At 34.4% G+C, this 18,315-nt stretch overlaps 1 protein-coding gene across 1 annotated transcript; it reads right to left on the minus strand.

Moving 5' to 3' along the window:
• Positions 1-5,761: 5,761 nt before the first annotated feature.
• On the minus strand, positions 5,762-8,751 carry LOC111371579 (cyclin-dependent kinase inhibitor 5-like). The gene is made up of 3 exons (XM_022993640.1): positions 8,110-8,751; positions 6,297-6,500; positions 5,762-6,201 (listed from the first exon to the last, which is right to left on the minus strand). The coding sequence occupies exons 1-3, from the start codon at positions 8,511-8,513 to the stop codon at positions 6,132-6,134; spliced, it is 678 nt and encodes a 225-aa protein (XP_022849408.1). The 5' UTR covers positions 8,514-8,751; the 3' UTR covers positions 5,762-6,131.
• Positions 8,752-18,315: the final 9,564 nt, after the last annotated feature.

The following is an 18,315-nucleotide window of genomic DNA, read 5'->3' on the forward strand; positions in this document are numbered from 1 at the left end:
GATATGGTGTGTCTTGATGCAATGCATCAACAAAAAAGAGAAATTCGAAAGAAATAAATTCATTATTGGTTTTCAAGAAAATACTAAGAATCAAACTATTTGGTCTGATTCTGAGAACAAATGCTAACCCCTAGTAACATATAATACCACTTTTCAATTAAATTGTAATAAGTTGTGTAATATGGTTTTGTGTCAATTTGATATATATGTATGTGTGTGTGTGTGTATATATATGTATGGGGAAAAACAGAAAGAAAAGAAAATGACAACTTATACATAGATTTTAAAATAAGTTGCCCATAAAATGCACATGCAATGAACTTGAGGGGACAGTACTTTTTTTTTGTTAGATAAGAATTAAGATTCTGTATTAGAAAATATTTTTTTGCCACTTTTTAATTAAAATATCATAAATGGCGTAATTTGAGTTTTACTAATAGAACATTGTTTGCCAATGTTACAATGTTAATAGATCTTAACTAGGATTCTATATTACAAAGTGACATGATGTATCGCTTTAAAGAAAATGCCGCACACTATAATTTGACTTTATTGTTAATAGAACATTTATTTTGCTGCTCTCGATCGTCAAGTTTGCGAACTTGACTCCTTTCTGGGACACCGACCTTTCACTATGTTTCACTCTTGAAATGTTTTAAAAATCGACTCGATCATCGATCTGAAAAAGAAAAAAGGTCAAGGGTCTAAAGGTTGGATAGGGGGCGAAAATGCATAGGTTGAACAGGTTAAATAGGGAATAGGTCACGAGTTTATCAAAAATGGCCTATTTAATGGGTTTTGGGGTTGATTTTTGATTAGATGTTTTATAAGCTTAATTGGACCGATTTTGGTCACGATTTCCCTAGTTAAACCGGTTGGGTTAGTTCGATTTTTAAAACATAACTCTTCGTATATACCATTGCTTGATTTGATAAACCCATGAGTTTGACTTTTCCAAATTCCCAATAAAGACCTCGAACTAATAAGCTTATGTTCATTTATTAAAAAATCGCATATTAATTCTCCAAAAGGTGCTTTCACGAAAGCCTAAGCCGATCATTGGATGGTGTATGTCCTTACTGTTGAAGAAAGCAAGAACGGGATTCGCTAGGTGTGAAATCCTTTTGTATTCGAGGAGTTAGGGGTTTGTTGGGATGCCTCTAGTCTTGTTTTTATAGTAGTAATCTTACTAGGTAGCAAGTTGGCTGGCAAGTCATGTAGCCCAGGCATAAATTAAGGAATTATGTTCATGAGCCCAATATGAAATTAGGCCAATCTTCTATCTGCTTCAGATAGGCCCTAGTTGATTGAGGATATTTTTCATGGATGTTTTTCATTTTTCAACTTTTTTTGTGTTTGATTGCAAAACTTTTCTATGGAATTCATTTTCCATATTTTCCTCACACACGTGCATTTTCCTTATTTTGATGGAAAATCAATTCTCACCAAAACGGTAAGAATTGGCTTTCCACCTCCTTCTTCTTCTTTCTTTTTTTCACATGACAATGGGAATAAATTCTACGAATAATTATAAAAGAGGATGTCCCTTAAATTGATAATTTTCATGTAAAACAAAACTAAACGAATATCAAAATATAAATAATTTTCAAATCTTTTTTCTTTTTTCAATGGAAACAAAAACAATAAACAATTGTAGAAGTAGATATTCCTTAAATTGACAATTTTCATTGAAAAAAGTCAAACGAATAGCAAAAGACACTTTTATTTCAACATTTTTCAGGCGAAAAATTATACTAATCAAACGCTATTAATTGACAATTCACAGTAAAACAATTTCTAGGTAATTCAATTCCCTGAAATTCGTTTCTTTCCACCCAAATTCTATCTTTGCATTCAAACGGACCTTTAGTTCAGCCGATTCTTCTCCCACCTAAATTTCTAATCAATCCTTTTTATTTATTTTCAAATTTTCTAAAAAAAAAAAAATTTGTTGTTTTACTTTTTACCGTGGCAACTCTAAGGGGTAGCTCAATGATCAGATTTTGAGTTTGTTCCCCAATAATCACCAGTTTAAGTCCTCTCAGGACCACTGAGGTGAGTACCTGACTGTAAACTTCATAGCTCCATGGAATGAGCCGGAGTGCGTGTTAGCTGGTTCGGACACCCACGATCATTAAAAAATATATAATAATAAACTTTTTACCGTGGCATGTGTTGCATTCCGACCCTAAACTTAGAGCTAGGGTTTAAATTTTCCGATTAGCTATGAGGCAATAGATGATGAATGTGTGAAGTTCTAGGTTTTGAGATGTTATTTGTTTATGGGATTTGAATGATCGAATGAAAGGTCAAGGTTTTGTTTCCGATGATTTTGGTATGTTTGGGAAGTCATTTTTATGAAAAAATAATACTATCCAGCACCAGGTTATGTGACATTAAATGATAGATTCAATTAAATGTGAAATTATATTATTCATATTAATATCAAATCTCGTATGAGTGAGGTTTGTGAGTGTCTAAATTTCATAAAAATAAGTTTTGAGACTTTCTGAGACATTTGTATATCTGATCAAGAACTTTGTCGACCTAGTATGGACGCACTAATTAGGTCTCATGGGACTCGAAGTTTAAAAATAAGTTCAATAATAATCATTCATGAGTACCATCATTTATACGAGTCTTTCAATTCTTACACGAAACTCCAATTCACGATAACTTGCTTACTATTATGCATGGAGCTTAGTGACAAATTTTAGCAAAGTGCAGAGGGATGCATACATGGGTTTGCCCAACTTTTGATTGAATAAAAGCCTTCGCAAATGATTTGCAATTTCTTTGATGGAAATCATCAACCAGCCATGTAGGCCAATTTATTTGCTGTTTCAAGACCTTTACTGAATGGTAATACATCTCAAATATCATTTGAAAAGTCACAATATGGGATCAATGCATTGTCGTCTTCAATGAGTAAATATTTCTTAGGACCACCTCCTAAAGCAAATGTAGTACATCTAACGAGAAATGCCTAAATATAGAGGATTTTTGGGACACATCAAATCAATAGGACAAAGTAGACGTGTCAAAATGCGTCAAGTTATTTATAATAAAGATGGTTTGGTATATTAATGGGTCGGTCTAGCTTCTAACGTCCAACCCTATAATAATTAGTGTTGAATTCAGCTGCATAAACTGTGACTCACCTAGTAACCTAGATGTAGAGGGTCAACGGGTCGAGCGAGTCCCTTTCTCCATGGCGGAGCCCAACCCGTCCATCTGGCCCTATTTCTATATGGCCGAAAACTACAGATCCTTCAATATTTTATAAATACAACTTTTTGAAAAAGAACAAGAAAAATATATACAATCATGCTTGATGTACACCAAACTTGGCAGTTTGTCGCTTGGCAAATTGTCATTCGCCAACTTAAATACAAAATAGTTTTTCCGCCTACACATTTTGAAAAACAATGGAACTGTCAACAATGATGTAATCCAAGAACGTACAAATGGTAAAATCCATATTATATATATACGAAAATGATCCCCTAAGTATCGGTACTTAGCTTATGTGAATTGATGAATAAATTAATAGTAGGTCACATATATTTTATGCTTAGGAGATCATTCACATATATATAAAATAGCACTTCCCCTCTCAAAGCTTTAGAAACGAGATTGTGGGGTCCTCAAAATTGGAGTTCAACATTTATAAAATAGCACTTCCAGTGCACCTTGTGATTGGATAGCGAGCCAAGCAACCGACACCCTTGACCCTATCTGGCCCATAGAATTGGGAGGCCGACCCCATCCAACTTTAGAACGGTCAAAGCCCTGTTGCCACTCCCACCTAGATGAACCTCTTAAAAACAGAAAAATAAATCCATAATAAATCAAAAAATAAGAAAATTTTTGAAAGCCTTAACCCTTAGGGCATATTTTGTCCTTGTTTGATGTAAATAAAAATTAGATTTTTAGTATATTATAATAAAATTGATAAAATTTGTAGTTCAAAGGTTGTGGATCTCATGAAACGTGTAAATAAAGTTAATTATTGGCTTTAACTTGAGATTTTAAATTTGATTTTAATCTACTTAGATCATCTTCATTTGTGGTGTAAAATTGGATATAAATTGTCATCTCTAAAATCATTTTTGTATCCTCATTTATAACCTGATGGATTTAAAGTCAAAATTTTCTCCAATTAAAAAAATCTAAATCCATTTTTTGCCTCTTGTGAATGTAAAAAAAATGTAATCTTTCAAAAAATACAAATTGCACTTCCTTCGCATATATTTTACTTCGAAAATCTAAATCACAATTTAAATATATTTTACATAATGATTTGAGATGAGCCTAAAATAGGGGATTTGAGGTTTCCATAAAGCATAGATATTCGACTTGTATCAGAGCTTGTTTGGTAGGATTTTAAATCAATTAAAATCAATTTTTTGATCGTTATTTCACTATTTCAATCGTTATTTTTTAATTCTTCTTTCACAGGTGAATCCCACATTATTTTTAATAGTCAAAAAATCAATTATCAAAATCCCTATCAAAATGACCTTGGAAGTCTTAACACTAATCGAGATTTGAGAGTACTGTGGCAGTACAATCCTTCACTCATTGCAATGGCACGCATTTCCAAAATGGTGAATGATCCTACTTGGGAAGTCCACATATTAAAATCCCATGTGATCAGTACTAAAGAGTAAGCATTTGCGCATAATTCTTAGCATATCCCTTTGTGTTGCAATAATAGTCAATTGTGTACGTATTGGCTTCATTACTCGAAAGCGACCTAAGTGTTTGATAGAATGTCCCAAAGAACGCCTTCTGAGATAGTTACTGTTTACAGTTTATCCACTATGCTCAAACAGTGACTTATCCTTTCCCTCGGCAACGGTAAAGATTCGAAAAACCCATGTTCAAATGGTCCTACCTGTCTTCCATCTTCATCAAGACTCTTTATGATGAAAATAATTGATGGGGTTGCCAATTTCTTTGGGATTCTCACTATTTATCAAGAAACCAACGCGGGTTGAACAGTGAAAACTTGCACCCTGGTTTTAGGTGTGGGCATGAAACTGTTATATCCAAATTTGTAGCTGAATAAGTACATTGCTTAATAAAATATAAGACAAAATAAGTAGCTTAAACCTAACCAAACATGTCTCAAACATTAATAGTCAGTTTATTGATAATCTGGTGTCATTCGAACCAAAATTCTTTATTTTAAACAAGAAATGGGAAAAAAATTTCAAAGCCAAATCCTTTTTGGCACATAGGGATCACTCACTGTCACAGCGTTAAAAACCTAAAAGATTCCACTAATTCATCCAGTGTCAGGTGATGAGCAACTACCACATTTAAGTATATATTTTACCAGCCAAAGCAGGTTTAACTGATCAAGATCAACACAGCACTTGTGGAACACAAGTAAATATTCAATATAACAGTGAAAATTTCGCCAGCGCAAAATCAATCAGGGTTTCGAATCCTTTTTCTATGGGAACCCTTTCCTCGATATCTCACAAAAAAACTCGAATTGCAGCCAAAAAAGGTCCACAAAGGAGACATATAAAGAAGATAAGATTCTCCCACTCAAATCCACCAAGGAAGCAACCCCACAACCAGCAGTATTAGCACCAACCATTTTCACAAGAGCCAGAATATGGTAGGTCAATCAACAAAAGTGTGGCCTCAGTCTCATGGAAGGACAGCAAACAAGTAGAGTCATGAAAGGTCCACTGTCTCACATCAAGATAAACAAGCCAAAACATAACCATGCGTGAGAGAAAAATGAAAGGGAAAACGCGATCAATTTATTTGGAGTTTAGTCAGAGAGATTCCGTCAGTACAAATATAGATAACAAATCAGTACATTAGAGGAATACAACACGTTCTAATTAACTTCTTTACGGCTAGGACGAAAATCTAATTCATTGAACATGAAAACTAAGACCTGCTTTCCCTTTCCTTCTGTTTCTGATGATCTGTTAGTATATGGGTAAGTTAAAAGCTCTTTTATGATACAGATCATTAGTCTACAGTGTAAACTGGCTACCCTGCTGTTTTTACAAGTGACCATTTAAACCTGCAAGTTTCCTATGATTTTTCGTAGTTTTCCCTAGTATTAAACAAGAAACTGCAGAAGTCTGGCAAAAGCAAATCTAAGGTTTGAGTTTCACCCATTCATAACGTCCCAGGAGGGGCTTGTCGGTCAAGGGATCAAAGTTGTACCTGCAGAACAAACATATTAAGATTAGAAAAAACGAACATTTTTGACCAATTCAGCCACATCACTAAAAATTTTGCGGAGAGACAAGTACTCATACTTCTCAACAAATTGCTTATGCAGTTGATTTTCTGCACGGGAGAAAAACTCATTTATTTCATTTGCAGTCGGAATGTCTCTTAGCATCGGGTTTTGCATTCTGCTATTGGCATCATCTCCAGTGGTAGGCCTGTCACTAGAACCAGAAGTTCTGATGGCGTCTGAGTCCCTAATCAAGCTGCAAGGCGTGCTTTCTCTAGTGTTCCTGAACAATAAGAATGTTAACCTCGTTACTATTACTTACGAGGGACAAGAAATTATTAGTTTTATTATATTTCATTTCATTCTCATGACTCATCTATGTCCAATCATGTGACACGTGCCCATATTCATTTTCAATTGTAATATGTACCAGACTTCAGAATTAAGACTACAATACCATACAACGTGCTACAACAAATGCAAAGCATTTAATGACCATGACATTTTACTTGACCAAGCATCTACAGTAATTGCAAACTTGACCAAGTATGATACAGAAAGACATCAGATCAAGCAAGCCACTGAAACTTTATTTTCCTGTTGGCTTCCTTCACATTAAAACATGGGGTGGTGGCAACCTCAAATTATATAGTTACTTAATTTCTTTACCAGATTGTCTATGCTCAGGTTTCTTGGTAGAATTTGAGCTTAGGGAGAATTAGAAACAGGAAGAAGTCAAATAAATAGTATAAGGACGGAAGCAAAGAAGGGTTATAAGGCATTCAATAACTGCAGTTGACAAGATATCGTAGCTGAAAAGAGGAAATAGAAAAAGCGGAAACGCTTAACTTGAGGTAGTATTGCATAAATGACAAGAGTTTTTCTGTAATTGCATCACCAAGTAATGATTGGAATAAAAACAGTTGTGCAACTGAAAAAGATTTCGGATCACGAAAGGTGTTATGTTATTAGATTCCCAAAAATCTCAAAACCTGATAGAAAAAAGTACAGTTTAAAAACCGCACAAAAATGAGGTCAAACTCGAATATGATCAACAGAAGATACGAAAACTATTTCCCTTTCGTTGCCTAGCATTTTCTCGACAGCATCCAATTCACTTTCCACAGTTTCTCTTATCAAATTCACAAGAACCAAAATGAATAAGTTTAGAAATTCATTTAACTTTCAGTCTGTTTTCATCAGTAAGAAATTTTAATTTGATTTTACAATTGTTTATGAAATTGATGACCGAAATCAATTTTCCGGTAATGTATTTTTACTATTTTAAATGTATAACAGAGTAAAGTCTTAAGCTTCAAAAGGTGATACATATAATATGTATTTGAAATCATAGCTAAAACATAACAGATTGAAGATCCAAATGTAATTTCCAGAATTTCTCATCCCCCATACAGATTACATAATTTACCAGAAGCTTCGTGGAAAAATCACCCTAAGCATTTAAACTTGGCACTTCCAAACAAAAAGTGCATTTCAACAAACTCAAAATTTCCAAAAATTTTCTAAGCCCCAAATACGGAGAAAACCCTCAATCAGAAATTACCTTAAGTAATTTATTATTCAAATATACTGAAGTAACAGAAGCCCCTGATATTAGTTTTCTCTAAATTTCTCCATCAAGAGCATAGATTAAATTTAAAAAAAAAAAAAACCCAATTCACCAAAAGAGATGAACATAACTCAATTTCAAGGGTGGGGGAGGCGGGGGGGGATGGAGGTCGAATCCTTACATGCAAATCAAAAGACAATAAGAAAATGAAAACCCATATGCGACAAACCGAAATTCACCAAAAATATTGAATCTTTCAACATACAAAAGCAGAAAATAGGCAAATAAACAAACAGTTATAAAAACGGTTCTGAAAAATCACCTTCTTTTGTCTTCATATTCGAGCACATTTTCTCCAAATGAAGCCTCCACCGAGCTTTCCTCCCGTTTTTCCTCCAATTTTTCCTTTTCCTTTTCTTTCCCACGATTTTCCACGCTGTTGGGCCCCACTCTAGCTTTGTTTGAATTTGGCTCCTCCAGGGAATGGTGTTTCAGTCTTTTCGCTTCTGCGACAACTGAGGGTGCGGGCTTCTCCAGGCGTCTGTTTCTCAGCTGCATGTAACACCCATCATCACAGCCTTCAGCCGGCGCCGTGGCGACGGCGGAGGAATTCTCTAGGCGTTGAAGGGCTAGCGTTTTAGACCTCGTCCGGACCCCAAGTGAGCATTGGGCATGACTCACCGCCAATACTCCTGTTGTCTTTGACTTCCTTATGTACTTTCCCATTTCTTCTTCTTCTCTCCTCCACTAATCTCAATGTGCCTCGTTCTTGTATGAATGTTGGCTTTATCAAAACAACATTCTATAAAGTTTATGACGGATTAAGAAAGAGCCCAGGTGGTAGGTTGATAGGTGTTTCTGTGTATGTTTCTCGCTTTCACTTGTTCCTTTGGAGACAGAAACAAGAGAGAGTATTTTGCAGCTCACGGTTAGAGAGAGAAAGGCGGTTCTCATATACAAGGAGAGTAGAGGACGAGCGGGGATAAAATTGAATATATCGGCACGACGGCAATTTTGTCTCATAATTCTTTGGGAAAATTGCAGTCACAGTACCAAACCTTTCATTTATTAGTAGATTTTATCCAAATCTTTCATTTGTGCCACTCACGGTACCGAACCTTTCAAAAATCATCGCTTGGAGTCCGAATGAATGGTTTTCGTTAGTTTGACTACCAAAACTATTAGTTGACTCTCAAAATTTTAAAAAAACTTTATTATTTTCCCCAAATAAGGCAAGGACATTTTGGATAAAACACATTTTTTCTATTAAATCAAAAATTTTAAAAATAAAAAATAAATCCACAACCCATTCCCATTTCCTTCTTCCCCAAAATCCAAACCACTCCAGCCGCCGTCAGCAACCACCACTACCCACCTAAAACCACCACCACTAGATGGCTCCACCTCACCTACCCAACGTCGGCGCCATCCACCATCCACCGATAGTAAATATGAGGACAGCCCGAACTATCATCCGCCATCCACCACCCACCTATCCACTGTCGATCACCACCGCCACCTTATTTCAGATTGTGCTTCAATTTCACCTGAATATATATCCTTCGCCGGCCACTCCCATCACCATCCACATCACCGCCACAACCTCCAGCCCAACGCCTTCTCATTACTAGGCATCACCACCGCCTCAAAAACAGTAGCTCCATCAAGCATTCAAAGTGAAATTGAACCTTCAGCTCCCTCAAGTAATCGAAGATTCACTCCACCGTCACCATCAAACTGCCACTATCACCATCTCTTTTCTTCACCACCACCACTACTTTCATTTACTAGAATAACCATTTATACCACAACAATAGCAAATCATCAAAATCAAATCTAATTTCAAAATCAATTTCGGTTGTTTCAGATCTGAAGTAAAGAAATCTATAACTCTTTCGTTCTTCCATTATTGGTGGCAGTGGCAGTGACAATGACTTCTGGCCTGGAGAGTTGTGGTGGTCAATCACTTAGGTAGAGGTGGTGGCAACTTTGTGGCAAGGAGGATTGTCTGGGAATGGGGAAATAAGGGATGGGTTTGGGAGGTAATTATTTTTATCTTTAGTGGTGGTCGATCGCTGGGTGATCCTGGCGTTCGGTGGCCGGGACGGCGATGGAGGTCGCTCGCCTGGATTGTGGCGGTGGCTACGACTTTGGGGCAAGGTGTATTTGTGGAATGGGGAAGAAGGGGTTAGGTTTGGGTGGTGGGTTTGTTTTAATCTTTTTATTTTTTATTTTATTGTTAAATTATATATATACCCCTTTTACCATTTGAAATTTATTCAACAATTGGTCAGATCGTTGACCTATACTCAACTAACAGGGCAAATAACTAAAACCATTCATTCAAACTCCAAACAAGGATTTTTGAAAGGTTTGGTACCGGGAGTGGTACAAATGAAAATGTTTGAGCAAAGTCTGCTAATAAATGAAAGGTTTGATACCGCAGTTGCAATTTTCCCTAATTCTTTCCATTTGGATGCAACTATTTGTTGTTTTTTATTTGGTTAGGGTTCGACAAAACTCTCCGTATTGAATTGGAACAAATTCAATTCAAATTGTTTGATTAGATTTGATTCTTCTTCGATTAAATATTAGAATGGGTACTAGAATCAACAATCAATGGATTTGATTCGAATTTTAGTTCTAATGCCTCATTTGATTCCCATTTTTCTTAAAATTCATTTTTCTCTCCTTTCTTTTCAACCACACATTCTTCATTAAAATAATATTATACGTAAATCAAAAACTTTTCATCACACATTCTCTATCAATCTACTATTCTAAAATTCATTTTTCTTAAAAATGAGTGTCAAACTCCATCTAAATAAAGACCTAATAAGAATTGAATCTTCTTAATTTTCATATATTATATAAGTCAAATTATTTTAATTTTTTTCCAAATAAGTTTGTGAATTAACTAATTAAGTGATTAACTATAAGTGTCCAAGGTATCAACTCCAAGGGCCAAGTCCAACTTGAGCCGAAATATTTTTTCCTACTAATTTTAGATCAAGTCCAACTTCACTTTACAATTCACTTCACACTCACTCATTCTATAATTTAAGTTTAGTAGTTGACATCGTTTTGTTCACCTTTCGCATGTCACAACTTCATCTTTGCTCCTCAAATTCTACACTTATCACACCATCAAATCCTATATTCAATTAATGTTAGATTTTGCGTCCCAAATTAGGGTAAATTTTTTGGAAAATATTGTTTTCTTATTTTCACATGATTTTATTTGGAAAATATAATTTCCTTTATTCCACTTTATTTTTTATATTATTTCCATATTTACGATATTTTTAGGGTTTGGTATGTCCATATAAATATGTGGCTCTTTATCCTGTTTAGGTGAAACTTTATTGCTGAATTCTTGTATTCTCTCCACATATTGTCTTTAATAAAACATTGATTTCTCTGCTAGTCTCTCTTCAATTTCTTTACTTTAATCTTGTTTTTTTTATCATTGTGATCTTGTCTATATCACATATTTCATATTGTGCCATTAAATCTCAATTCTTGCATCGCCTTTGGGTCCAACAAGTGGTATCAAAACTAGGCTGCAGGTTTTTCATGCTTTGATTGGGATTTTTCAGATATGGCTACATTGAAATATGATATTCCGCTATTGGATCATAATACAAGATTTTAAGTAAAGATGAAGGATGTGTTAGCGCAGATGGCTTTAGACGATACTTTACTGGGTTTCGATAAAATGTTAGCAAATTGGACAACGAAAAGATTGAAAGCCTTTATCGCAGATTTATCTTCACATTTCCAATAACATTCTACAGGATGTATTGAAGGAGAGAACAACGACTGTTTTGTGATCAAAACTGGAGTAGTTGTGTATGACCAAAAGTCTTACGAGCAAACTGCATCTAAAGCAGAGGCTGTACTCCCATCGCATGGTAGAAAAAGGATTATTGGAAGACCACCTGGCTGTGTTCAAGAAAATCATCGTGGATATGGAAACATTGGAGGTCAAGTATGACGAGGAGGATCTGACCTTGATCCTGTTATGCTCATTGCCCGTTTCGTACTCGTTGTTTCGAGATACGATATTGTACAGTTATGACACACTTTTATTCTCAGAGGAGAAGAGAAGCATCTAGTTGGAGCTACATCTAAAAATGAGGAAGCTCTAGTAGCTCATGGTGATCGACGGAGGAATAGATGGAGGGTAAACTTTACCAATTTGTATTGCTTCTACTGCAGGAGAAAAAGGACATTTTAAGAAATATTGCGATAAGTTGCAGGCTAAAGAAAATTTAGCTGCAAATCATAGGAGGCAATCATGTAATTCGAATGAGACCAATATTGCTGAGGACTTTTAGATGTCAGAGATGTGGTGTTGACCATATTTGACATGAGCTCTAAGCCTAACGAGGAGTGGATTCTGGATTCAGCAGCACGTTCCATATGTGTTCCAATCGGGACTTGTTTGAGGCATATGAGGCGGTTAAGCAAGGTAGAGTTGTCATGGGAAACAATCAATCTTGATGAGTTGCTTGAATTTGCCAAATCAGATTGAGGTTGCAAGATGGACAGTTAGAATACTTGGCTAGGTTCGACATGTTCCAGACTTGAAAAAGAATCTTATCTCACTGAGTACTCTGGATTCAACAGGGTATAAGTTCTCAGATAGAGGTGAAGTATTGAAGGTCAGAAGGAGGTGTTCGGGATGTACTAGAAAGACGGAAAAAGTCTCAGTTGTACATCTTGTAGGGGCGCACAGAACCAATTAGGAGATATCTAGATAAGTTTGGTACTGTGGTGAAAATTCAATTTGGTACAATACCTCTTATAATGGGCTCTGAGTCGATTCAGAACAATGCTAGGGAAAGCATTGGTGATTCCGCTTTACCACCAATTTCAGCAGATAAATTGTGTTCATATGCTAGGGTTGGATCCATTGAGCGCAAGTACGATGTTGGAGATGTTTGTAATGCTTTCGGGATCCTTGAAGATGACAGTTCTAGTAAGGGGCCTTCTGATCAAGCATTTTGTATGTATTCTGCTACAGGGTGTGCTTCGATCCTATTTGGACAATTTTGAATTTCTCGTTGGAATTTTGGGAACCTGAGATCATGGTTCGGGTGTCGCTTGTGAATGCTGGGTAGAGAACGATGTTTTTTGTGAGGTGAAGAGTTTTGATTACTATTTGAGGAGCTTGGTTATTTCAATGCAGTCAAACATATTTTTCTAGGTCGAGGAATTTTGGAGTTTTGTTCGTTGCACTGGAATTTGGGTTAAGGTGGAAATTGTTAGATTTTATGCCCCAAATTAGGGTGGATTTTTTTGGAAAAATATTGTTTCCTTATTTTCATGGGATTTTATTGAAAAATATTGATTCCTTATTTTCCCGTGATTTTATTGGAAAAATATTATTTCTTTCATTCAATATTATTTTTTATATTATTTTCATATTTTTGATATTTTTAGGATTTGATATGTCTTTATAAATATGTGGCTCTTCATTTAGTTTAGGTGAAACTTAGTTGCCGAATTCTTGTATTCTCTTTACATATTATCTTTAATAAAATATTGATTCTTCTACTAATTTCTCTTCAATTTCTTTATTTTAATCTTATTTTTTTTATCATTGTGATCTTGTCTATATCCCATATTTTATATTGTATTATTAAATCTCAATCCTTGCATCGTCTCTGGGTCCAACAATTAATGTAGTGTTGTAAATGTTGAAAAATTAATTATAATACAGAACTGAATGAAACTGAATCATAATTAATAGCCTGTTTGTTTCTCATTTTCATTGGTAAAAATGCATTTTGCAATAGTGATTGTAGAAAAATGTGTGGTTAAAAAATAAGGAAAAATTTTAGTTTTGCGTGTAATATTATTTTATTAAAGAGAGTATGGTGGAAAATAAAAGAGAGAAAAATATATTTTGGGAAAAATGGGTATCAAACAAGGGTTAAATTAGGATCCGATTATTTTACTTATTAAATACTCAAATTTTGATTCGATTCGATTCTTTTTAAAATCGAATTTAACTGGACCATATCCAAACTTAGATTTGGTAATTCAAATGATTAATTGAAGTAAGTAGTGTTTTCCTTTTTTTTTTTTTTTTTTTTTTTGGAAGTAAGGGTCAAGCCTTTTCATTAATGCAAGTCGCCTCTAATAAAAAGGTGAAAGATAAAACGAAACACATTCCATCGATTACCAATAAAAAATCAACCGAGAAAGAAATTGACTTATTGTGAGACATCATGGGAAATATTGCGGCATGAGTCACAATGTACATTTACAAGTAAACTTAGAATATCTATCAAACTTTTCAATCTATCAAAAGTTCCGCATTCGATGCTCAATATAGTCGGATTAAGCCAGAAACATGTGTGCTAAATCTCTAACCATTGACTCTACACAATAATATTTCACACCAAATAAAAAAAATGATTATACACGAGTAACCAAAATTATAGTCAAATGTTCATATTTTGAATGAGATATCCATGGGTGCAAACCCACCAGGGCCTTCATGGGTCCGCCCCTGAAAGTAAGGAAAGACGCTAGAATTAAATCCTTCAAGTTTTCCAAGAGAAAATTTAATATATTTGTAAATATTTCTCGACTTTCAAAAAATAGTGTCATAAGAATTTATAAATGGTTTAATTTAGAAATAGATAGAAGTAAGTGGAAGATAAATTTATAGTATTTGTAGGTCAATTGAAATGTGTGATTAAAAAAAGAAATTCAATCATCTATAAATTAACCAAACGAAAGTTAATTTATTGAAGATTGAGAAGTAAACTAAGCTCCTTCGTCATAAAAAAAATTGACGCCCTTGTTGATCGACACTCGCATGGGGTGGAACCCATTTAAATAAAAAAAAATACAAAATTTGCTCCCCCTCTGTTGTAAGGGGTCTGTCAATGAGGATGTCAAACCTTCCCTGACAGCATGTCAGGTTCGTTTTAAGAATATTCTTAAATTGTGTTTTGGATTTTATTATGTCAAAAGACTCACCTTATTTCAAGGACAAGAAGCACATCTACTTATGCATAATAAGGTAGATACTTAAATAAAGAAATTAAAATGTATAAATGAGTTCAAATAATTAAACCCATGTTTGAAGGTCATTATTTAGGGAAGACAATGTTTTCAATAGTGATTTTTAGGAGAATGTGTAATTAAAAAATAAGAAAATATTTTCAGTCTAAATGCATAATATTTTATTATGTGAATGTGTGGCTGAAAATAAATATGTAAAACAAAGAATGTTCAAAGAATGATTGTCTACTAGGGCTAAATATGATTATATTGGGATAAGTTGGACTTAAGTGGCTTATCTTGTCAGAGTAATGAAGCATGTGAACGTAGAAAATTATTATTATTATTTTGACATATATTTGGCATTCGAGCTGTGTACTTTGATGTTTAATAGTAGAAAACTCCGTAATTATAGTTAACGAAAAATATTTCCATCTTTATCATTGTTCATTTGAAGAAAGAAAGTAAAGGGCAGGCCGAGCATATAAACAATTTGATAGATAGTCTTTGAAAATTATTTGTTTCTCGCCATGTTGTCTGTATTAAAATTTTACGCTACTACTTTTCGGGGACTAAAAATCGTTCTTATGTGGAGTAGGAGTGATTCTCTTTTCTATAGAGGTCCTCATTAATGGTGAAACTTGTAAGAGTAATGCTATTTATTATTATTGAGAGCAATCATTCTGTCGCGTGAAATTGAATGATAAGATCAATAACGTGAATATCATATTCATACATTTAGCATATTTTCTGTCTCATGTTTATAAATGATTTATAAACACTCAATCCATATAATTTTATATATTCAAAAGTATTACCAATTTATTTACACTGATTTATATTTAATTATAATCTAAACCATTTATAAGCACTTCACAAATTGGCATTATCATTTTATGCACATCGCCTACCATATAAACTCGGATAATCTCCCATAGGAATAAATAGCATTATATTGCCCCTCGAGGCATAGCATTGTGGTGCAAAGGACAGGAGTGAGGTTATCTCACGCCTTGCTAGCAGTTGCAGTGTGGGGGTTCGATTCCTGAAACATGGAATTGGACTCCTTGTAGGTGCAGTGTACAGGCAGCTCTTGTTCCTTGACCTGTTGGGACACCTTTCGCGATTTATCTCCCTCACAAAGCTCTAGGGGCGAAGCGATGAGGCTCTCAAAATTGGGGGGTTCAACCTTTTTAAATAGCATTATACAATTTGTACTTTGTTCTTGTACTATTAAATGAAATCCATTTAAAATAATACTCAAGTTTCATTACTATTTTTTTTTTTTTTGTTAACGATATGTCCCAACTTGCGCTAGACTATATATCCTCGTCCCTGAACCTCCGGCCCCTCAGCTGCTCAGGGAGGTAAATCGCAGGATGTGCCATTGTTGGTTCCCAGATTCCCATATGGCTTTTACTCCTTCCCCAAAGGAAGCCTCCTCCATGGTGATTAATCCACCAATAATTCCTCCTTTATTGGATCAAAGGTTCCCACCAGGAATCGAACTCCCCACGCTTGGTTCCAGAGCCCCCCAATGTGTCAAGTTTCATTACTATTAGTTATAGGAGATCTGGAATACCGTATATTTATAAGATGTAGAATGGTTTTTAATAATCAGAGTTTGAAAATTATCATCCACCAACAAGATATTGTTAAGGTACGAGTCGAACTTATAATCTAAATAGCTGATCAATCTTAAGGAGACAATGTCATTGACCTTTCAACCTTCTATATGAATTGTTAGAGAAAAAAGTGTTGATCAAGGTTGAACTCCATTCTCTCTTGTTGCTATTGAGGTGTCGACTCAATTCAAGTTAAGTGATTCATGGGTGCAGACCATCAAACGAGCTGTCAGAAATAAGTTCATAAAGAAAGATTTTTATCAATCTTTGATCATATATTTATGAGTCAATTTGTGTACAGAGGAAGGGTGAACTCTTTCAAAATACTCATATGCGTGGGCCTAATATTATTAAAAAAAAATCCACTCATCCTCCATTATGTGTATTCTGGTGGGGTTCACAGAAAATACGGCACAACCCAATATTTTTATGGGTCCCACTATTTAATTTTAGTGGGATAAGAGTCGAATACGTTTCACTCCATGAGTAGATGATTTTGATATATTTAGATGTCTAAAACTAATTTTGAGTGAATGATAAATTAATGCCTAAAATAAGGTTTTAGAAATATATTACTTGGAATAAAATAGGACAAAGAGTTAACTTTGTCACACAGAGAATAATTTTATTTTTACTTATTTATAACGCTCTACCTCTAGAGTTGGGTTTGGACCTTAAGGGGTAATATTAGTCTTAAAAGGGGAGGACCTAGACCCTATTGCGTCGTTGCTGTATGTTCGATTAATAGCCTCGACACGGGTCGTGGGTCATGGTCAGTTGAACTTGGATATGGGTTTATCCTATATGTTCTTTTTGGAAAAATAAATAATTTGTTTTATTCATTTATTAATTAATGAAATGATTAATTAGTTTTAAAAAATTTCAAGATTGTGACATGTGTCATCGGATTTTTGTGTCTGACAAGGCATAACCTACAAGTTGTGTCTTTTTGGTCACAACTTTTGACCTATTTATAAATACGATCCCTACGTTCTGCAGAATTCATATCATTATTTTCCATATCTTTCATTTTTAGCTCTGCATATTACATAACATTCTACATTGAATTCTACATTGAAGAAAGGGTACGAAATACTATCTGGTTTATTGATTTTTGTGATTTGAAGTGCTGCCATCACTAGAAAAAATCTTTGTATCTTGAGAGAAGATTTCCATTCCACTGTTTGTACCTGTACGGGCCAAATTCGTCATAAGAGCAAAGAGTTCAACTCTTACCTCGATCTCATTTTCATACCAATTTTAGTTCCTTTACAATTCAGATTTCAAGTAAGTTTCCAATCAAAAATGTCTTGCTATTTTATATATAGATAAAAAAATATCATACAAAGTTTACCATCAGTCTTAATAAAAAATTTATTTAATATCATACAAATATATATAGATTAATTACTATTTTTGCTCAGACACAAGAAGAATGAATGCATTAGTTACATTCTAGAGTTGAACATCAAGTTGACACACGAATAAGTGATTCAAACAATGTCACAACAAATTGGTAGAGTAGAGGGAGATGTAATACGAAGTTTATAGAGTAGATTGTCAAACTCGATTTATCTCGATATTAGTGAAGATAATACTTATTGAGCCCTTGTTTGAGTCTCATTATTTTCAAACTTATTTTCAATCACACATTCCTCTAATAAAACAATTTTACACGTAAATTTTAAAAAAAAAATTCTTATTTTTAACCACACATTCTCCACAAAATCATTACAAAATCTATTTATTCAATAAAATGGGGCTCAAACAAAGGCTGAAATTGAATTCAAATTAAAAAAATGTAAGAAAAATAGGTAGATCGAGGCAAAAGTTTAAATCTTTATTTGTAAGACCAATTTGCCACGCAAGTGCTCAGTGTT

Source organism: Olea europaea, chromosome 22 (assembly GCF_002742605.1).
Source record: "Olea europaea var. sylvestris chromosome 22, O_europaea_v1, whole genome shotgun sequence".
Taxonomy (NCBI): domain Eukaryota; kingdom Viridiplantae; phylum Streptophyta; class Magnoliopsida; order Lamiales; family Oleaceae; genus Olea; species Olea europaea.